Source organism: Cinclus cinclus, chromosome 6, assembly GCF_963662255.1.
Source record: "Cinclus cinclus chromosome 6, bCinCin1.1, whole genome shotgun sequence".
In the NCBI taxonomy this organism is placed as follows: domain Eukaryota; kingdom Metazoa; phylum Chordata; class Aves; order Passeriformes; family Cinclidae; genus Cinclus; species Cinclus cinclus.
This window is the reverse complement of record NC_085051.1, coordinates 35325886-35349416: the sequence shown is the minus strand read 5'-3', so window position 1 is coordinate 35349416 and position 23531 is coordinate 35325886. Positions and strand designations below refer to the sequence as shown.

Here is a 23531-nt window from a genome sequence, read left to right as displayed (position 1 = left end):
GATGAGATTGCTATAGAATCTGTAGGGAGCTTAAGTTGGTATAATTGGTCTTGTGTATGTTTTTTATGTACCTCTTCATTCAGCTCTATTGCATCTGCAGTCTGTTTCTTGTTCTACTTGTTCCAGCAATTGAGTTTGGTTTCAATAGGATGCTGTACTCTGGTATCTTTGTGTGGAGAAGATAAAAGTGAACAATTCTATAGATGAGATTTCAGGAGCAGTGTGAGAGAATGTCATACAAGAGACTTTATGCAGGGGGAAAACGCTTGGAGATAACTGTGAGACCTTTGAAACTTGAGTTCTGGTCAATTACATCAGAGACTTTCGATAAAAAACAAAAGAACAATGGGACTAATTCCTTAGGAACATCTTTAAAGAAGGTAAATCAGTTCTATTAAAAATGTGTCTAAACACAATTAAGTAGGGCATTTTAAAAAATAGCCGCTTCTGGTTTCTCTAACATTTTTGCGTACATAGCATTTTCAGGCAACTTGATTTTCTTTGGGAATTTTTTGTAGTCCAGAATTCTGCAGGATTGTAAGTCTTAAAGCAAAGAAACATTATAAGCATCAGATTCTTATATCCTTTTCTGAATTATAATATGTGCCAAACTGAATTACAGTATTAGCATTTAAAATTTCTGGTATTTACAGTATCATTTTTCTGGTTTTCAGGTGAAAAGTTGAACATAGCAGTGTGCCTAATGCTTGCTATAATATATATTACAGCCATGTCAGATTCTCTTCTGAAAATGCTCTGAGAGCATTGTTTGTTATTTTATCTCAGTGGCAGATGAAGTTTGAAATCTGTTGGAGGAAAAAAAAGCTATAAATCTGCACAATTACACACTGAAGTTCTCCTGAACCTCCACACACTTTGATATGTAAGCTGACAGAATCTGTTGGCAGCAATGCTTTATCTGTCGCTAGAGATAAGCAAACAGCAATCAACACAGGAGAAGCTGCAAGAAATTGTCTCCCACAAGTTTCTACTGTGGTAGACAGAAGATCAATTTTTACACTCAGAGGTGAAGATTCAGTAGAGCACCTACAGAAAACTCACCTACTTGGGTGTTATCTCTCCATTTGTAGAATCACAGCCTTCATTAAGAGTTGATGAATACTAGGCTGCAAGCATGCAGAAGGAGGGAAACACACTTTAACAAATTACTAAATTAAAATCTGCTTATACATTGTGATTTTATTATATATATTGGATTGCTAGGTGATGAGCCAGTCTATTGTGCTCGTTGAAAATCTGGAAAATGTCTAAAGAGATTCCATTACATCTAATAGGTAGTTGAAGTCTGGATTGCTGTCCAAGTACTACTTGAAAAGGCAGATTTTTAGAGCTCAAATTTGAACTCAGATTCCATATTACTTAGGGAAAATAAAGGAATGTTTTTCTCATGTCCTGCTCCACTCTCCTGAACAGCTTGTGAGAGGGCAGTGCCCCTGTGGACCTGCTGGCTCCATCCACTTTCTGTTATCTCTGACAGTGCAGCATAGTTAAAATGCAAACCTGTCCTGGTGTCCTATCACATCTAATCTGGATTACAGTTCTGAACAGTGCTGTATTAATTAATGCTGCAAATGACTGAATCATTTAGGGGAGAAGCACAGATTATTTTAAAGATTTTATGAAGGAATTTCTGCATGCCTATTGCAAAGACTGGTGCTAAGGAAAGCTGAACAGCAGTTCACCTTTGTGTCACAGTTCACAATTGTGTCTTGTCCATGATTATTACTGTGACTCAGAGAGCCAAATGTCTAAAACTTCTTGCAACTGTAGCTATCCCAGTGCTCTCTTCAGACCACCGCTCGTGTAAAAATTTTAATGGCTAAACTTAGTTATTGCCATCTTCTGCTTTTATTGCAATCAGAGAGGAAAAAGCATATGTATTTCTTTGAATTTAATAAATAGTGCAGCAATTAGAGTGAAATATGCTGTGTTTAGCACCAATTTGGTTTTAGTGCACACTTCATGCTTTTCCTGATACTTGCTAAACAATGGCATATTAATTTGTGAGCTGGAAGGCAGAGAGTAGCAAAACTTTAAGAGAAAATAGTGAGACTGATCATATGTAAACAGTGTGTCTGGAAAAGTAACAGTGGTGGTAAAGTAGCCTAAGTATTTCTATTATATGTTACTTAGTCAATTACTGGTCTTTAAGTAAAATTGGCTTTTAAAATTTTAAATTGCACTGGTGAAGATGATAGATTCATAAAAAACACATGACCCATAACAGTTTTAAACTACATGGTAATATAAATAATATACTTAAAGTCTAACAGAGGAAAATCTCATGAGATAAATTGCATTTTGGGGGAAAAGTGTATCATACTGTGCAATATTCTGGTCTGTGTTAGTTTATTTTCTTTATAGTTACTTTTCTGTAGTGTTTTCTAGCAATTCTTAAAATAAAAATCTGGACTCACAAGCAAAGACAAAAGACAGAACCTATTTGGGGATGATATTTTTGAGTGCTTAATGTTTTTAAGTCACCATCAACAATTGTCTTCTCTGCCAGTCATTTATATGGTCTAGTCATTCACTGAGTCTTCTCTTTCCATAATGTGCCTGTCTGATGTTATAGCTCCTGGATTGATTTCATCAACTCTTCCTAATGAGAAATTTAGTCTTGTGTAATGCTTTGTCCTTCCTTTTCCCCATTAAAATGTACCTTATAAAAATGAAGACCTTTTAATTTTGTAGGTCTCAGATTTCTCCATAGGGAATTCTGATTTTTACCTAAGTGGCTGCATTTTTCCATATTTTTCCTGTAACTTCACTCTTTTGAAAGTACACATCCCAAAACCTGAGTCTGTTTTTGGATGTCTAAATAAGATTGTAACACATTGCTGGAGATAGGTAGTTTTTGTAATAGACTTTTGGTATGTTTTAGAAAACCAAGTTTTGTCAGAGCCATTCAGCATTTCATTGCCCACTCTATTTCTGCTCTGTCTTTAATGTTTGTCACGACAAGCTACATTTCTAAAGTAACTGAATTGCTATATGACAATTTGAACTTAATTCAGTCTTCATTGTCACATTTTACTAGATACTGATGTAGAGGAATCTACTTTCAGAGTTCTTACCTATTTTATAAGTTTAAATTTTACATGTCTCAAACATAGAACCTGTTTTCAACAGTTTTACTGTTTGTTTTCAGCTTTGATCTTCCAGTCCACCAAATTTGCATAATCTCAAGAAATTTATTTTAACTTAGCTACATGTTACAAGAAATAAATACTGCTAAATACAAGGATAGAACTCCATGATGGATTTTGTCTCTCTACCTGCTAGTATATTTTATGTACTCTGTCTTCACTGTGGTAGCTATTCTTTTGAGCTGTATGGTCTTAAAATGTGCTATGTTAAGATTGGAATTATTAATGGTATGTTATATTTATAGTTCTTTTTTTCATCAGCTACTACCAGCACAGGTATTACTACTAGCCTGATGGGCTAGTCATCATTGGTTAGCTGCTTCACATTACTTAACATTATTAAAATAATTTGGGAACAAAAGCTGCAATTACTATCATCCATTGAATTTGATCATGGTGTCCTTGTTGCAGTGCTTTGTTGTCATAAATAAATACCACGGCTGCCTTTGAGCCAGTATTTATTTGTACTTGTTATAACATAATGTGAATAGAAACTGTGAGTGTTTCACACAATAATGAGAAAGTCACATGAATGAGTGTGCATTGAGTACGAGGAGGTCAATGCATGTTATAGCTCAAAGATGCTCTCTGTAAATGTTTAGCTAGCTATTGAAATGGAGGTCTTGGCTCAACTTACACATTTGCTAGAATAAATTAGTATTGGGAAACCTGTCTTGTAGGGTACCTCTTAGAATTGCCAAGGATTTCTTTTGGGAGTACAGCTGAATCTATGTCCCTGAAAATTTCAGCCAGCTGAAGGTAATTTTCTGCTAAAATAACTGCATGTACACTAGAGCATTTGTCAACAAAGCTGTATTGACCAGCAGTAGAAAAGGGATTTGTGTGTATGAAAAAATTATAATAATGATGACCTCTAATCAATTAACCTATCCTTAGAAAAATCCAGGGCCTAGGAAGTCCTGGAGCTCCTGTATTATTGGCAGCAGCTTAAATTTGTACAAATGATGGCAGTAAGAGTAGGTAGTATTCTAAGTATACTTTTAAAATTCTTAATCAATTATAAAATTATCATTAATTTAGGACTACTTTTTTAAAATATCCTTAAGTGGCTTTCCTGTTTATAACTTACATAAAAATTTTAATTCTGTAGGGAAGGACTAGTGAATGATATGTTTGTAATAGGGTTTTCAGGTATTTTGTAAACTTTCGCATTTATATGCGGGTCACATACTAACTGAGTTAAAGCAGTCACTCCTGTGAAAAGTAATTATTGTGTTGATTTGATACTTAGAGTGAAAATTGTCACTTTGTCTGTACAATTAATTATTTACCATATTTGTAAACTTGCATAAGCAGTATAGAGTCATGAACCTCCTGACGGTGTAGGTTCTTTCCAGTGAATTGAAATTTAAGACTCATCTTTCCCAAAGTCAAAGGGATACAGAGCATTCTAAATTTTGCATTTGAATTTTTCTGTTGGGGGTTCTGCTGAATGATCACCTATCTAAAAGACCAGTACTCATTCTGCTGGAGTAATTGGCTGGTTTATTCCCTTTAACCAAGTCTCCAGCTCCTGGAGCTTTGTACATCCTCAGCTGACTGTTTACACTATTGTGGAAGGTAAACAGGAGCCCAAAAAAGTGTTAGAAAAAGCACTTCCATAATCCTCTCAGAACTTTCACTCAGGTTGCCTTCTTGGTGATAACCTGGTGCATTCCCATAGATTGTGTGCAGACCATAGGTCATCTTTCTTAATGCTCTGAATTTATTTAATTATTGATTTTACAGAGGAATACTATAAAATTTTATAAGGCTTCTAAAATGTCTGATAAGGATTACTTTAAAACCTGATTTTAAAAAATCACATCTGTGAAAGTGCACAAAAATAGTTAAAAATACTATATAGTTATTACCCTCTTCTCAAAACTGCTTTATCTTCCTAGACACAATATTTAATTTTGCAACAGATGATACCCAAATTTAGTCCCCTGAAGTTTTACATCTGAAATAAATGTTAATACCTTCCAAAATTTTATCTTCAGCATTTTTAAGCAGTACAACTCAAAACTTAATCATCAAGCAATTACATGATTTTTTTTATTTTTTTAATTCATAGGTTGAATCAACATTAATCTTACTGTTCATTCATTTTACATGAATTGAAGCCAGACTAAGCTTTGTAAGATGATGGCTGTCAGAACAGGATGGGGTTTTTGTGAGTTTAAACAGAGAGAAAAACTGTGAACTTTCTACACATCTATTAAGCACTTTAATTCCAGCACTCACAATGTCATTATTAAACTTCCTAGATTCTTCTTTGCTTTACACTGCACTGCCCTGCCTGCATCCATCACTTGCATCTTGGCTTCTGTTAGTTGGACAGAACTCTTTACAAGTTCAAGAAGTGTCATTTCTTGAATTGCATAAAAAGTAAAAATAGTATAAAAGTTCCATTGCTACAGATAAAAAGTAGCAAAGACTCTTTGCTGTTGAAACTCATGTTTTTTTCCTTCACCTGAGTTTGAAAAGCCTTGCGTTATGAAGCAAATGAAATTGTATCAGATAGTTTGAGTTTCTACTGCATGTGTACTTCTAGTAGTCATGTTGCATTTCTGCTTATTTATTTATTTATTTATTTATTTGTGCTTATTTCTTGAGAGGCAAGGGATAGGCAAAACTTTCCTGGAAAAAAGAACCCTAGGAAAAAATTAAAAACAAACAGAAAAACTGGTTACAGAGACAGCAGTATTCCAGTGGTGACACAAGCAGACTATCTGTGTAAACTGTTCTCAACTGCTCAATACTGCCAATTGTAACCATCCAGGAAAACTGCCTTTTCACTCCCATCATAGTTTTCTTCTCTGTCTTTTTTTGTGCACCCTTTCTAGTGATTCTTTCTAGACCAGCCCCTTTCTGGTCTGTTCATCAAGCCATTGGCCATTTCCCCCAAGAATGCAAAGAAATATGTTATTTTATGTAATAGATCCTTGTCCTGAAGTGAAAAAAGGGACAAAGGGCCCCTCTTCCTGTTGTAACTTGAGGGAGGTTGAATAGCTAAATAAGATTTCATCACTTGTAAGGCTCACAGTCATATCTGCTTCCAGTGGGTTGCACAGAAGGAATGTAATAGAGACGTGATCAGTCCTCAGTGGCAAGAAGAACATTCAATTGGTACTTGACAGCTGCTGAGGCACACACTGGGATATGCACACCTACATCGCAGCAGTTGCCAGAACAATCAACCCTTTCATCAAGTTCTTGACCTATATTCGGTACTGAGATTCATAGTAAATGATTGAAAAATGAACTCTGAAGATTATAAACACACAAATACCACTGAAAATAATAAAGAAATGTTAGCCCTACTAAATTCACATTCAGCATTGGCTTATGTATCAAAAGACAGACTGAAGTCTTACTGTAATTCTGCTGAATTTAAGGGTGAGTGGACAGTGTTGCAGAAGATACTGATGTTTGCTGATACCCAGATATACTGCAGTAGGTGAGGGACTATGTTTTCCTCTTTGAAACATCAGATAAAAATAATGGTCACTACTTTTTGATCGGTGATACCAAAACCCTTGTGTATGACTGACTTTCCAATCTCTTCCCCATAGCTTGGAACTTAACAATGTCTTGTATGAATAAAGAGGAAGAAGATTAATCTCACTATTTTGGAAAACAAATGAGTTTCAAGAATTATGCCATCTGTCAATAATGGTCCTACTGGATATCCACTGACTTTCTTACCCCACATACTGTTCACCAGCATTTTGAGAGGGAATAAAATAAACACAAGTTAGAGAATTGAGCATTAACTATACTTGGTGCTAAAAGAGACAGTAGGTAAGAATCTGTTTGTCCACAACAAAAAAGTAAAATTAGGACCACCTGTTCCAGGAAAAGAGTGGCTCGGAGTCTCTGGCAATGCTTTCTTTGTCAAAAGTCCTGAGATTTATTTTCTAACATTCTCATGATTGCTGTGATTTCCAAGATGGTAATTATCACCAGGAAGTCTGGGCTGCTTTAGTGGTAGTCTCCTGTTGTTAAGAATAGGTTTGTTTAACTGCATAAATTCAGTTAGACGGCCATGTGCATTGCCATTCTCCTGGACATTGTTTTCATTGTGTACTGCCCCATGGCAGAAGCACACGTGAAGCCCTAGATGGCAAATTGAGCCTGCAGAGAGGAAGTCTCTGTTAAAAAAAGAAAAGCTTTTCCACATTGTTGTGCAAAATACAACCTCAGAGATAATTGGTTTAAAGAATTCTGTCCTGTCTCATGCTCTTAAAACAGACAAGATGATCATTCAGCTCCTTTAATACCCAGCTGACAACAATATCCATGTGATGTGTTTCAAACTCAGTGCCCCTCAGTGATGCCATGTGCCTGTGTTACTTTCAAGGCCATCTTTCCCTGTCATCATGATATAAACAAAGAAATAAAGATGTAAACCAGCATACTTTGGACATGCCAAGGCATAATGTGTCAAAATGGAAAAATTGTAGGAATATTATCATTCCTTGTGGCTAGTCAGTTATTCTGGAATAACAGTAAATTTTCATTGGAACACATGCAGTCACATTTAAAGCATATTTAGCATCACCTAATAGGATTTAACCTTTCATTATACCCTCATTTTTTAATGCTTTTTATTTTGTTGTTCTTTTTTGGTTTTTTATATCTTTTTTTTTTTTTTTTTTTTTTGCATTCAAACTCATCAGTCTCATTCCAGAGATTTTTCCAAATACCTATGGGGTGAAAGAGTTGGATTTGTTCTGCCTGGAGAAGTTTGCAGGGGAGACCATATAGCACCCTGAACTACCTAAAGGAGGCTAAAAGACAGCTGAAGAGTGGCGTTTTATAGGGGTGTGTAGTGGTAGGACATGGGGTAGTTGCTTTAAACTGAAAGAGGGTAGGTTTAAGTTGGTTATTAGGAAGGGGTTGGATATTAGGAAGAAATTCTTGACCGTGAGGGTGATGATACAGTAGGACAGGTTGCTCAGAGAAGTTATGGATGCCCCATTTGTGGAAGTGTTCCAAGATTGAGTTGGACAGGGCTTTGAGCAGTCTGGTCTAGTAGGAGGTCTCCCTGCCCATGGTAGGAGAGTTGGATCTTTAAGGACCTTTCCAACCTAAACCATTCTGTGATTCTGTGAACCTCAGTGAATCATTGACTCCAAAACCATAGAAATCATCAAATTTGTAAAAGAATCCCTCTTTTTTTCTGAAGCTGTTGACTAGCAAGTAGAAACAATGTTCAGTATCAGAAGAATAGTAATAGGACTTGGTGACTTACAAAACCTGATTTCTCCGCTCAGGGACTGGGAAGGTGCTGCTGTCAGCTAAAAGTGACACTGAACGTTTAAGAAAAATGTAAAATATATATTGTTTACTGGGGTACCTAAAGAATCCTGGTCTTGTGAGGAAAATGTTAAAAGTGGAAGATTTGGCAATTAGGGAAATTTTCACTCAAAGTGACCTTGCACCTCGCTGCTAAGAATGTCAGTGTGGGAAAACTCAGTTTTTTATGCCTAGTGTTGCTCATCCTCTGCCTCTTTTGAGAAGTAGAATTCCCGTGTAGGGATAACACACTCTCACAGACAGGCTTGGGCCTGGTGCTGGGAGAGGTCCCAGAAGCAGAGCCTTGAGATGAGCCGTGGGTGCACAGAGCCCTTCGGTACATCGGGGCGAGCCGAGCCCAGCGGAGCCGTGTCCCCGTGTCTGTGCCGCCAGCCCGGCCGTGCTGCTCAGAGAATGGAATTCACCTGCTCCTTGCGGCTCAGACCTGCCTTCCTGGTTCCCACTATGTGTCAAATCACACAACTGTAGACCTCACTTACATGAGGTTTTGTTTTTTTCTCTTGAGCAGAATCCAAATGAGAATTATTTTCAGGCAATTGTTCAGTAAAATAGTTGTAATCCCATTAGGAGGGGTTGCATGGATATCTTCAGGTACATCAGCATTGACTGCAATTTGTAAAAAGCTGAAGCAAGAAGGGGTAACTGCCCTGTTTTTATAACTACCATGTCTGTGTAGCTCTCTGTTTGCATTTCCTAGTTGAGACAAATACACTTAAACTAACATTTTCCAATATTATTTCCTTTCAGCGATCGATCTCATAAACAATTTGTTGCAAGTGAAAATGAGAAAGCGCTATAGTGTGGACAAAACGTTAAGCCACCCATGGTTACAGGTATTTCTACAAATTGCATGTTTTTACTTTTGTGTTTAGACTTTAAACATATAACAAATCTTCATCATTAAGCACAGTAGAATCTTAGAAAACCTACAAACCTGAAGATGTTTTCAGATCCTTAGTCTCATGCTCATTCACTGATTTACCTTTGTTTTCTAATTGATTTCTGAAGTATAAGATTCCAATACTGAACAGTTTCATGCTTTCCAAGTAGATTACAAAAATATATTATCATATTTGTCTACTGAGAAAATTGTGTATATAAAAAACTCCTTGTAGTCATTTGACTTACATTATTTCATTGCCTGGAGTTTACTCTGATTAACTTATTAAAATTATTCAACAGGCTTTCATTTCACAGTCATCATAAAAGCTATTGAATTTGTGTGCTTGCCAGGAAAATACATTAACCACATTCAACTGAATTCTTCAACTGGGATGTAAGGAATTTTTAAGATGCTAGCAGTCTCTGTCTTGTGCTCACCATATGATATGGCAATTCTTTTTATTCTGCTAGTAGCCAAATCACTGCAAATTTAAGGCCTAAGACAGAGCAGCCAAGGAGCAGGGAAGCCTGGGGACAGCCCTGGCCAGGGCATGGGGTCCCTCCCTGGAGATGAGGACAGGCTGAGGCCAGACAGATGCATCAGTCTGTCAGATCTCCCAAGGGAGCTTTGTTTGCATCTAGGAAAGTAATCATGGCACAGGCATGGCAGAGACCAGCTGCATAATCCCCAATCCCAAAGGAATCTTTATCAAAACAGAAAACTGAGTCCGACTGCGGTATCTTATAGTTGATAACTGTGTCTCAAAGTAGATGGTCACCCTCTGGTATAGGAATAAAAAGGCTGTAACAACTGCACCACACCTTTCTCAGAGACATTTATCTGGAGCTTGCTTTCTTCTTCTCAAATTTCCTGTCCCTCACTACTTTTTCCGTCCAAGATTGCTCTTCTCCCTGGCAGCCATTGCAGAATGCATGTGCTTGAGTCTATGGGGATTAGAAGTGTCTGGGCTAACATCTGCAGCAAGGATGCTGGCTGTCTCATGTAACAGGACAGGGTCCTTCTCCTCTATATCCGCTTTTATTGCTTGTGTAGTAGTGAGTGGAAGTGAACTAAGATGAGGCAGTTCAGCAGCAGCTCTAGTACCAGGGATGGAATGAGACCTCTGTCTAGAAGAGCCCTACCTTGCAGGCTGAGGAAAGATAACAGTGGTTATTTTTCCTTACAGGGCAGTGAGACTTAGTGGTGTTCTCTGAGAGGATGGCTCTTAATAAATGGGCCAAAGTATATGAGATACTAAAAATGAAACCTTTATGCATTTACTGTGTTTGGCCTTTCTGGTACTTTGGTTCTATGGTTAGGATTGTGTCCTAGGCTGGGACAAGATGAAGGAGAAAAAAGGAAACGGGATACAGGATCATGAGGAGAGATTAGTCTCATGAGGCTAGGATTGGCTTTGTTGCTGCAGCTTCATGCATGGTTTGGGTGGGAACAAGGAAAGAAATTACTGAACTTGCATGCTTTGGACAGATGAGAGGCTGCAGTGCACGACAAAACAGTAATTTCCCAAGTTTGAAAAAGGAGTTTTTTCTACCCCAAGCTGGATTTATGTTCTGCATCATTCTGCTGAGATGCAGACTCAACTGTCTTGGCTGATACAGATCACTAGACGTACATGTATGATTTAAAGATATTTCTTCTTCCTTATTCATCTTGTGACTAGAATAAGGAATTGCTTTACCACCATGTCTCAGTTAGATAATATGGCAATCTGTGCCTATCTGTACATTTTTCAAAACAACCTGTAACATCTCAGTACTATATACTTGTGACAATATAATTAATTTAACAAAATATCCTCTAGAGATCAAATTTATATCAGATTTCACATTCATATGTTATAGGATTTTTCCATTCTAGAGCAATAGGGATGACCCTTAGCTGAGTTAATAACACTTCGAGTGTTATTGATAGCAGAAGGGAATATAATTTATTTTAGGAAATCTAAAAGTAATACTGTTATTCTTTTTCAGGACTACCAAACCTGGTTAGATTTAAGGGAACTGGAATGTAAAATGGGGGAACGTTACATCACCCATGAAAGTGATGACTCCCGGTGGGAACAGTACTCAGAAGAACATGGATTGCAGTATCCAGCACACCTTATCAGTCCAAGTGCTAACCATAACGAAAACACCAAGCTAGAAGAAACAGAAATGAAAGCCCTCAGTGAGCGTGTCAGCATCCTTTAAGTTGCATCCCCTATAATCTGTCAAAACACTGTGGAATTAATAAATACATACGGTCAGGTTTAACGTTTGCCTTGCAGAACTGCCATTATTTTCTGTCAGATGGGAATAAAGCTGTTATGCTGTTACACTGTTGATATATCTGAGTTGCCAAGACAAATCAACAGAAACATTTTTGTGTGACCAACTGTGTTGTATTTACAAAAGTTCCCAGAAACACTAAACTTGTTATTGTGAATGATTCATGTTGTATTTAATATATTAAAACCTGTCTCCACGGTGCCTTTGCAAACTAGCATTTTTCTTACTTGAGCCTTATTTTGGTAAGAGAGAACTTTCCCGTGAAGATCTCGGGGGTTTTTTGTGCATCGTTAGTATTGTAATTGTAAGCAAACTCTTGAAGAGTAGATTATAAATGCTGTTCTGTGAACAACTTCTACCATTTGAATAAAAGCTTTATTTAGTGTTCTAAAAATAGAAAAGACAAAAAAAAATTTGCATAGAATTGTACAGTTTCAAACCAAATAACCTGTGTGTATTTGTGTGTTTGTGTATGTAGATACACATGCACACAGTATAACTTGCTCTTAAGCCTAAATGCCTTAGTAAAATATAAACTGCAGCATGTCAGTTGTATTTCCCCTTTTCTTAAAATATTCTTCTCTATTATGAATATTGTCTAATATGTACATTCAGAAGCTAAATAACATGTTGACTGTGTATGTTTTCAATAAAAGCCTTATTAAAATAGGTTCATTGATGAAATGTTCTGTTTAAATTAATCCTGGAGTGGCATCAGAAGTATGTACAAAAAATTAATCATCAAGAAGACAGTGTGGAGGTAGGTGGGAAAATGCTGCTGGATAACCTCTGTACCTATCACACATATTTTATAAGAATCTAATCAGTCTGATTTTGTTCAGTTGATTTTGAAACACATGGAGGGAGTGGGGAAGTTGAGGATGCATTAAAGGAATTTTAGTTTTTTGAGAAACGTGCTGCTTGTGCTTTTTTTACTGAGTTCTACTGAACTGACAAGGTATTGCAGATCTTTCTTGCTCTTCTTCCCGTGAAAACTTTAAAGATACTAACTGTCTTTTCTAACAATTACTTAGACTACCAGTGCTAAGCCATTTACTTTTAACAGTGAACAAGATTCAGGCTGCACTATAAAAACATGTGACAGAATAACTCACTGAAAAGCTGAAATTTATTCTATGCCGTGGTCTATCTCAGAATAAAAACAGTTAATATATAGGTATTGAAGACTGAGGTTGAAAATATAAAGATACATTGGATGAGAAGCAGAAGTTGGCAAAGATAAGAGCTAATAGCCACATATGGTAAAGGTCCACTGCTCAAATATTTGCTTTATGTTCAAGTCATGAGGTCTTCACTAGATTAATCTATTCTTTTGTTGTAGAAGAGCTTTGTCCTCATAAAATTTTTGCCAGATACATAACATCACTACAGCCAGAATTTTTCCTCGTTATTTTGCATGTCTGTGGGGTAGTTAGTGTGGGCTACAGAGGAAATGAAGAAAAGGCACCTCTATTCAAAAAGAAAAAAAATATATTCTAGGAAATTAAAAAGTATTGTGAAAAATTATTTATAAATCTCTTCTTCCTCCCCACCTCCTTTCCCTACTCTCACTTCCAAAAAAACCAAAATCATCTTCTGCCTAAAGTCTTTCATAATCATGGCCTTTTGGCGTATTCTGAAACAGCTCTTGTGGGGCAGGGTCAAATTTGTCAACTATTCTGCCATGCTGTATTTTCTGCCACATACATATTTTCTGTCAGGGTGTTCCTATGAGACTGAAAATTGGCTAATCATTGGTCATTGTTTAGCTTTCTTTCAGCCTTAAGCTTCATCATCAATTGTCTGTAACATAAAAAAATAATAAAAATAGAATTGGGCTCTTTATCAAATACTCTATCAGTAGAAGTGGATGTGCTTGAGTATATTTAAAAGTAAGTCCATTTGCAGGTGCACTGGTGGACTCATAGATATCGAAAGATTACATATATTCCATTCTATGAGGACTCTGGGGGTCAAGTCAAATAAACGAATTTTTCTAAAAGGAAATTAGGAGACTTGCCAGAGTCATATAGACTTTGTTCAGATGCTGATATCATGACTGCTCATAAGGAGCCTGGACATCACAGAAGTGCCTTAATTTTGTTGTGCCTTGGTATTAACTAGTAACAGATTTAGAGGTCTGCTTTCATATTGATCAATTTAGGTGAGCTGGGATTTTATTAGTGACTTCATTCATAGTGGTTTCATTTACACTTACAACTCTTGAGCAAAGGTAGTTTTCAACATCACAGATAAATTCTCAGAAATATCAAATAGCATACTGGCGCTCTCTTCTTAAGCACAGACAGTGGTGTAGAAACTAAGTGAGAAAGCAAACCACTGTAAATTCCAACAGCATTTCTAAGAAGCTGGGTGACAAAAAACAGCAACTTTCAGTGAAGGAAAGTTCTACTGAGGACTTCTACTAAACCCCATTGTGTGCTGAACTCTTTCATAACAATGCTTAGCATGCACATGGATTTGCTAAGCACAGAACCTATGTTAATACTTTTTCAATCTCATGGAGCACTTTAAATAAACTGTTTGCCAGTGGAGCAGAAAAAAAACATAAATCAATTTTATGATTTATAAGACTAGCTACTAAACATGGTTTCCAAGGAACTCTTATTACTAGGCACATTTCACCTTTTTTCCTCTCCATGCCTGTTTTGTTTTTGTGGGGGTTTTTGAGCACTGAAGCTTGCTTTATCACTTTAAGAAACTTGTGCAAATATTCAATGCTTTTCAAAAAATAATCTGTCATCAGCCAATATAATACATTAAAATTTTCCCTACTGCTGTTCAAAAATACTACACTGTGAAATTTGAACTGTTTGCATTTCAGCCAGACAGATGAATTCACTGATTCCTAACTTGTAGCCTAAATGGAAACTTGCTCTTCCAGACACATCAGCATCAAAGTGTACTGAAGCAAATCTGGGATTGTGTTGTCCTGTATAATTTTCCTTTGTATTTTTTACTCAGGAAAATGGAATGGTAAGCTACACTGTGGTTATATTTCCATGGCCTTTACCGTTTTCCATTAGGCCAACAGTTCCTGCACATGCATCATGGGAACAAAGCCAACAGTGATTATCCTGTGTATAAATGTTGATTTGAGGATTTGTTGATGGTATTTCCTTTTCAGCTACACCATGTCCTATGCACATCAAGCACATATATCTGGAGACATATTTATTGTGCCAAAACTTAGCTGTGGAGTGCAGAGAAGTACCCAACACATACTTGGAAGTCAGAATTTCTGATTTATGTTGCCATTTTCACTTCAATCCTTGGTAAGTCAGAAACAGTTTATCCAGTGTCTTGTCCAGTTTAACTAAAACAATCTGAGCAAAGTCATGTACTTATACAATTTGTACAGCTCAAGTGTCATGTGGCTGCTCAGCCACATGTCTCCATCCATCCATCCATCCATCCATCCATCCATCCATCCATCCATCCATCCATCCATCCACATCTTCACATTATAGGATGGAAAGGAATTCCCATCAGTATGCCTTTTTCTCTCATTGTCTCAGATATGCATCAGACGTCCTCATTCTCATTTTGGCAGCATCTCTTCAAAACTAGTTGGATGTTATACTTTCTGTGTTTCTCATCCTCTCTCCTCTTACCCTTCTACACCTCACTCCTGAAAAGTCTTCCTAGAGTCTCATCTCTCCAGGGGTTAGAAAATAGCAATCCTGTTCTCATGTCAAGGCAATAGCTATCTGATTTTTGTCTTAATAGCAGTCTTTTTTGTTTGAGAGATTATTTGTTTTGCATTACTGGATAAACCAACACCTCTTCTGTACACCTGAATTTATCCTGGACAATGAAGTCCATAAATGTGATAGGGAAAATGCTAACAAACTGGTACAGATACATCCTTTCAAATAAGGGAGAAAGGAAAAGGAAAAAAAAAAAAAACTGTCATATTTTAAGAATTAATCACTAGGTAGGTTAACCCCTATATACTACTTCAGTCCATAAGATTGGGTGAAAGATCAGAGTTGGGTTGTTGTGGATTATGGTTCAGTATTATTCAGCTAGGTGTATTGGCATCCTGGAAAAGCTCTGCCTCATGCAGGTAGTCCAGAGACCAGTACCTGTAGCTGTTTAGCACTGCAAACTTATTAAAATTATCTAAACTGACCCCTTTCATAGAGAAGCAAGTTAGTTGTTGGGTTTTTTTCCCTAGAAAAATGGATGTAACAAGGGAAGTAAGGCACATAACTGCACTAGGCACCTTCTGCCTCACCAGACCTGTGGCATCTGAACTAAAATCTCATCTTCCTGGGGGATCCCATGCATATGCCAGGTGGGAAAGAGCTCAACCAAATCAAATGTAAACCAGAAGAACTCTCTTGGCAGGTAAAGCACTTTCCAGTGGTGACAAGTCTGACATGTGAGTTGGATGCAATTTCACCTTGTTTTTTGCTTATCTTGTTTCTAGCAGCTGGAGTGAGTCAATGCTGAAATCGGAGTCTACTAGGTAAGATAATATTTGTCTGTGCTTCTTGATGGATCATTGCTTTATTTCAGTGAAAAACAGGGAGCAAACATAAGAAGAATAAACTATTTTGCTGCCTTGCTAAGCACATCTACAAACTTGAACATCAGCTGCTCACAATAAGAATTTAATAAAAGTCTACTTCCATTTCAGAATGCAAACTTGCTCTTTTAAAAGGCTCCATGAAATGAAATGTTTTGCATGGGCATCTAAGCACTATAGCCCTAAACTAAGGGAATCTATCTCTTCTGTGAGTCTGGAGAACCTGAGGCATCGCTGAAGAAGTCTGCCAGGCAGAGTGCCAACCAGGGGAGTTAAAAGGAAAAACAGGCATGATGAAAATGTGCCTCTGAGGCAAATGCCGAAATCTGTAAGCATGTGTGTGCTGCCAAAGTTTGACAGAAATTGGCAGATTCTGTTGAAGTATTTCTATCAAGACAAACTATTTTTCAATATGAATCTATGATACATTTGCCAACTATAACTTAAATAGTTTTCTGTATAACTTCCCAAATGAATAGTGACTTATTGGTAATGACTTCTGACACTTAATGGGGACTGTTTTTTCAGAGTCCTTTCACTACCCTGTGAAAAACAAGTAGATGTTGTAGTTCCTCTGTTGTCTTAGGCATATAAAAACATGAGTTATTTGAGCAGTTAGGTCACTGAATTTAATACATGGAAACTTAACTGACATATTCTTAAAAAAAACACAAACATTGACTTGAGGGATGTGGCTCACATTCACCAAGTAAGCAGCTGCAGCAGTTTAAGATGTTACTGTCTCAGCCTCCAGCTGTTTGTTACTGGCCTTATAACAGAGCAAAAATAGAATATTTCAACTCTTCTGGCTGACACTCAGAAGAATCTAAGCACAGTTTTTATCTTGATGTTTAAGTTAATTTGTCCAATTGTGAATTAGAGCTGTGATGCTTCATTCTGCCAGCTCTGGCATCTGGACAAGGGGCAGGAAGGAGGGTGAGGGCATTCTGCTGCTGTAGCTGAGTTTGCCAGAAGTCACAGGTCAGAGTATTTAACTGTATTTCTCAAAAGTGAATTATGCTTGCAAGCGTGAATCCCTGAGGGTTTCTAGGTGTTTCAGGCTTCCTGATTTCTTCTGAAATAGGATTTAAGGTCTTCAGAGACTAATTAGACGATGTTGAGGTTTCTAAGCTTGCCACTTTTTCTCATGGCATTGTATCTCTATGCTCACCACAGATGACCACTACATGTTATGAATAGGAATCTTAAGAAAAAACAATAATTGAGGTGATTTTAAAAGCCCATGCTCATGTAACATGTATGTATCCACAGGCTTTACTCTGTCATCTGCCAAAAGGAAATACAATCAAGAACACACATGGTACTAAGTGGTGAAAAGTTAAAGTACGCATTTGGCTCGCAGCTCCAGATGGGAAAACCTCTCATATGCAAAATGAGACCTACTAGTAAAACATAATGGTTGTAGTTTTTTCTTAGAGGAAATAAGGAGATTTAAATAAGGAGCTCTTTTAATGTTCCTGGGTTGAACTTGACTTCACCTTTATCCTAATGGGAAGTTTTGCACATCAAAATTCCATCTGGAAGATGGGCCAGTTCAAGATTAACTGCTTTCACTCTGATGATAATGGCCTTTTCATATTCATTGTGGTCTGAAAACAGCCTCTCTTGGCTAAAAACTGCAGATGTATGTGTATGCATATACACTAACATTAAAGTTGGAAGAGTTCCTACTAAACAAACAAAGATTCATCAGAAAGTACTTATTTAAAGCTCAAATATCCCTTCTCATTCTCAGAGCTCAGTAAAACATGAAGGAAAAATTCCACTGACTGTTCCTTTCAAGATCACTGCATTTCAGGAAATTCAGAGAAAGGTTTAGGGTTAGGAAGCTGAATGTATACATAGAAATTGGGAAGAGCACAAAACAAAGCTTCTAGGTATCCAGTATACCTGTCCCCTTTTTTCAACAATTGAGATGCACAATATTTTTGCATATTCTAAAAATTTATGACTATTAGCCCCTTGCCTGTGAAAAACAATACAACTGTTTGAATTTCACAGCTGGGGTAACATAGGTTTGCATGCACGAGCTGGCTTGCTCTAAACAAGCTCACATTAATAAAAAAATCAGTCTCAGTAAAAGAGTACCTACACACACAGATATTATCCTGACATAACTTAGTCTTCTTATGGATTACTGACACTTGGAAAATTCAATATTCAAAAATATGCAGGAATGTACAATATTCTCAGTCAGGTCCTCATTATGTTTCTATATTTAACTGCATTTGTAGGCAAACTGACAAAGAAAGTAAATGAATGACTTGGGCACAGAAAGCAGTAACCTTGAACCCAAAGCCAATAAAAGGCAGGCATACAAAGTGGTAGTCTCACATTCCCAGTTAACTTAGATTCATCCAAAGATCCTTAGATGAGATGTTCCGTGGGAGTCAAAGGGTATACTATGTCCATAAAATGTGAATTATAATCAATTTACAAAAAAACTTTTTGTCACACATTTGAAGTACTCATAAATACACAGACTCCCTGTAACTACAACCAGAGTTTCCTCAGAGGTCACTGTGTCTGTAGCTGACTGCTGAATGAAGGCACAGGCCCTGAAGTCCTAATGACAGGCACTAGTTAGTCATGGCAGATCCATGGATTTCCAGCCTTGTTTAGCACAAATCTCTCAGCACATTTATAATAAAGTACTGTGACAAAGTAGAATATAATTTCATAGTATGTTAGATTAAACTTCACCTGTGCATATCCTCTGTGCAAAATGTGGAGCTCGAGGTAGTAAAGAATGCACACACAAAGAGACTTGTCTGTCAGTGATTGGTGACAGCAGTAAAGCACTTCAGAGTGCCGTATGAGAAAGAAGCATGGTTGTATGACATAATTTACTCTTTTGAGCAGGAGGACAGAGGTGTCAGCAACTGTACTAGAATTATAATTTCTTCTGTGTCTTGTTTCCCAGCCTTCCTGTCAAAACTGACCTTGTTTGTCCCTGGAAGCATCCTGTGGCTGGGCTCCAGTTCCTGAGGCAGGGAGTGCCCCCTGGCCCTCCTATAAAAGCCTCATGGCTTTGCTCATGCTCAAGTCCTTGCAGTGCCTTTTGCACCTCACAGGCTCACTGTCTCCACCTGTACTGTAGATCTGCTACAAGCTTTTGCTTGTGAGGATGCTCAGGCAGCTTTTGGACCAAAGGAAGGAGACTGTCTTCCAGCTCCTCCACCCTTATAGCAGACAGCATACAGAGATAATAGCTCCATGACTGAGAAGGAGACAACAGAGCATAGGCAAGGTACTGCAGAGGATGCAGGACTAGTATTATAAATGCTGCAATATTCTGCATGCTTAATAACTCTCCTATCACACATATTTAAAACCTTGATTCAGATATTCCCTGTCTAATTTGTTTTGAGCAGACTTATTCATGTATTCATAGCCTTAGGGTGATGAAATTAATTTATTACTCTCAAAAATACTCTCTCTCTCAATATTTGTACTCTTTTGTTGGCTAAGATGGGGTTTTACCAGTAAAATTATATTGCCACAACTTCTAAAGTAGACATATTTATATGGGCAAAAAAGTATCTTATAACTATAGTGGTTAAATCCCTAGTCATGCAAAAATAGATAGACAATTCTGTCACATGAACTAAATTCTCATAAGTAGCCCAACTTTACTGTTCAGACAAAGCCTTAGCCTCCTCTTTCAAATCTCTTTGCCAGGTAGCTGTCATCATTTTATCTTGCAAACAACCATGCATTTGCCTGAATCCACCAAAGCAGTCACTTTTGAGCCAAGTGGGTAATACCACAGTTCTAGATTGAACTCAAAACAGTGATCAAAGACAAAAAATGCCAGGGCACTGCCAACTTTCCGAGCCATCCAGTAACCATTTAGCTTATGTTTTCTGATTTTACGTGACAATTGTAAAATAAGAGGCTGTACGATCTTACTCCGTTACCAATTTATGTTCAGACTCCGGTGTTTTTGAGGTGCATTTTTATTTATTTTTTTTTTAATTAGGTGGGCGTTAGCAGCTTGCCGTGCGCCCTGGGGCCGCAGAGCCGGGAGGCAGCCGGGCGGTGCCGGCGGGGCCCGGCGGGCGCTCCAGCCCCGCGGGGCCGGGCGAGCCTCGCCACCTCCTGGCCAGCCCCGGCACCGCTCCCCGCTCCGCTCCGCGCTGCTCTCCCAAAGCCTCAGCCGCCGACGAGCTGCCGCGATGCTTTTAATGTGAAAACGCAGTAATTCACCTTAAGGTAGGTACTAAGCTTCCTTCTGTCTGATGTCAGAATGTTTTGGAGTTTCCGCTGCTGCTAATTACTCCGTGTATCAGGACAATAAGGTTTCCCCTGCCTTCCGTTTGCATTAAAAAAAATGCTGTAAGTTCTTTTTAAATATAGAAACAGGCGCCAGCAGCTAGAAACGGTATAGTACTTCTGGCAGCTTCTAGCCAGCAGAGGTCACGGAGCAGCGCTGACAAGCGAGTTACAGGCAGTCACTTCCAACTAAATTAGAAAATAATGCTGCATAGAAAGACAGCTGAGTGTCCCACTTTCTGTTCAAAAGCATTTAATCCATAAGACGATAGTAAGATACATTCACTGAAATTATTAGTGGTTTAATTGATAATTAATGCTGGATAAAAAGTGGCTATGAAGTAAAAAAAGCTTCACTTGCATAAAAAAAAATCTTTTAGAAATTTGAATATAAATAAGATCTTGAAAGTTCTTTAGAAAATTTGGTCAAAGAAAAAAATGTATTCATGATTAAAAGGAATTCTGGTTTAATTTCTTCCAGAGAAGGAAAACACAATATTTTTATCTCTAGATCAAAGTTATTTTTCTTTGAAATAAAGAAGCGTATTCGGAAAGGCAAGTTAAAAACCACAGGTACACCATAATGAAATACACTTGGAAATATAAAAGGAATGGTAGGATATTCAACTACCTACATGTAGGTGGGAGCTGATTATTGCTCTTAGACTTTTTTTTACCTGGTTACTTTTTAACTTCTTTCCCTGGTTACTTTTATTCCTCCTGTTGGGTCCCGCATCTCTTTTGCTTTCAAGCTCTCCAGTATCTGGCATCTAATATATATTGAAAATGTTAACAATTTGCTTTGTTATTTAACATTCTGATTGTAATGTTTTGAAGTCTTCAGCTGCTTTTTGCACAGCTAGATACCCAAATGTATTGAGTGCTTTAAAGTGTAGCTCACATCTGTCTATCATTACAGTTCCCCAAGTAAAAATTCTGCCACTTACATAATTTGACCTTTCCCAGTAGACATGCAGTTCACTCCTCCACTCCTTTACAAATTGTTCAGTTCTAATCCATACACTACTTGTGGCAACATTTTCCCTATTTCTTCTACTACCATTTAAGCTTATCTGCATGTTAGGCGTCACATGGTAATAGAAATAATTTATTCTTCTGGAATATCTTCCATCATAATTCTCAGGGGACTACTCCCAAAACTGGCCACGGTTGGGTTTCTTTATGAATTTATTGAATAAGACCTTATTCTGTTGGAGAGTCTTTACACTTATCAGGGGAAACCAGCCATAGTCTGGAAGTGGCCAGTTTGGTACTGGATTACCTTTGCATCTCCTTCTCCTCTTTGTCTGGGAAGATTGAGAGGATGGCAACAGGACAGAAGCATGGAAAAACATAGACAAATAGGTAGCAAATGAAAATGCAATACTGCTTTCCTCCAGTCAAAAGGACAGAGGTTTTGGCTGATTAAACTTTGGAGTATGACAACACTGTTCAAGTACAGGATAGAGTAAGTTCAGTGCTGGCTTCCGTGCATAGAAACGTGAAGAGAAACAAACATTACATCAAATTGGAATCTTCAACCGAGAAGTCCTTACACAGAATACATGTCCATTCCGGCTTGCAAGTGGAGGTAACCCACGTGTTAAGAAGGCTATGTTTCTGCAAAGGTAGCTAACATGTCATCCTACAGAACTTTTTGTATCTAATCTAAGGACAGTAAAAGCCAAATTCACCTCCACTAAGAAATTTTCCAGTTTACAGACACTGAATCACAAGTTACCTACTGTGTGGTTCTGAACTTTGTAGTATATAAGCCCTTTGCAAACTTTATTTTATCGATCTTTAGAGAAGTCATGTGATGATCAAATTGCCATCACTCCTGTTGCATAATCTTTCTGTTTGTTAAAAGCATTGAGATGCATCTCAGTTAAGCATCTTTTTTACACAGTAACAGCCTAATCTGGCAGAACCAGAACAGAAAGAGAACTAGAGAAAAAGAATTGCATTATCTTTGCCACAATGCAACCGTATTAATCCTTCTGTATCAGTGAAAGTAATTACTGACTAAGTCCAGGAAAGCAGTTTTCCTCAGTGTAGTATAATGGAATTAGATCCTTTACTTGTATATTTCACTTATTCTGCTGTGACATCTTAGTATTTCTGAGTTCAACCACACTTTATTTCTTAGATCTGAAAAGTGAGCCCTTGTAAGGCTCTGGACACAGCATTCCAACATTGCTAGTCTCACCTGAAATACAAAGACATATTTCTTATTGACTTAGGCATGTCATCAGTCTCTTCCAGTGTACACTTCCTTTGTTTGTTAAATATTCTTAACCCACTCTGAATTGCACCATTGCTTCCCCAAAATGTGGTGGCTTAGGACCTGCACTGGTATGCAAGATAGCTGCTCTCTGTCAGCATCATCTAACTTGATTTTATATTGTTTGATAAATTATAAAAGAAATAAATGAAAGCAACCTGAGCAGGAATAAAAAGAATATTTTCCATAAGCACTGGGTCTATGTCCTGAAAGTTCTGTTCTAGAATACACTGTTAATAAAAGCTTGTTTCCTATTTGAATATTCCTTATTAAATAAGAAAACAGACATTAGCAGACAAAGCGATTTAAGTTACTCTGTTTACCTTTTCCGGGGTATGGTATTAAAATATAAAGTGTAAGAAATACGCGGGGGGCAAGGATTAGCTTAGCAAATTGCTACCAGGAGATGGCACCATTAACAAAATAATTTGAGTGCCACATGTAAGTTCCTCTCAACCGCCTCTATATCTGAATGCTTTGGCAGTTCCAGGTGTTGTCCGAGTGTGATCCTGCATATAATTTATCCAGGCAATCCTTGCATGTCAGCGATCCCAGGCATGGTGAAAGGGTCCTGCATGCTGCATCACTGGTGACTTTTTTGCTCCTGTTGGCAGATCAGGACTTAGCAAACACAGGAAGAGGCTAGGAAATACTGGGCAGCATTTTCCCCTCTGATAAATATATCCTGGTTTGGACATAGGATTGAGGGGATATAGAAGTATAGTACATA

General features: G+C 37.6%; 1 protein-coding gene across 2 annotated transcripts in view; it reads left to right on the top strand.

Moving 5' to 3' along the window:
• The window catches only part of PRKD1 (protein kinase D1), a 114681-nt gene extending 102340 nt beyond the window's left edge, over positions 1–12341 (top strand). For both annotated transcript variants that reach the window (XM_062494679.1, XM_062494678.1), the window contains 2 exons: positions 9243–9328; positions 11370–12341. In XM_062494679.1, the coding sequence (XP_062350663.1) occupies positions 9243–9328; positions 11370–11588 (305 nt within the window). In that variant the 3' untranslated portion in view covers positions 11589–12341. The remainder of the gene's footprint in view (positions 1–9242; positions 9329–11369) is intronic.
• Positions 12342–23531: the final 11190 nt, after the last annotated feature.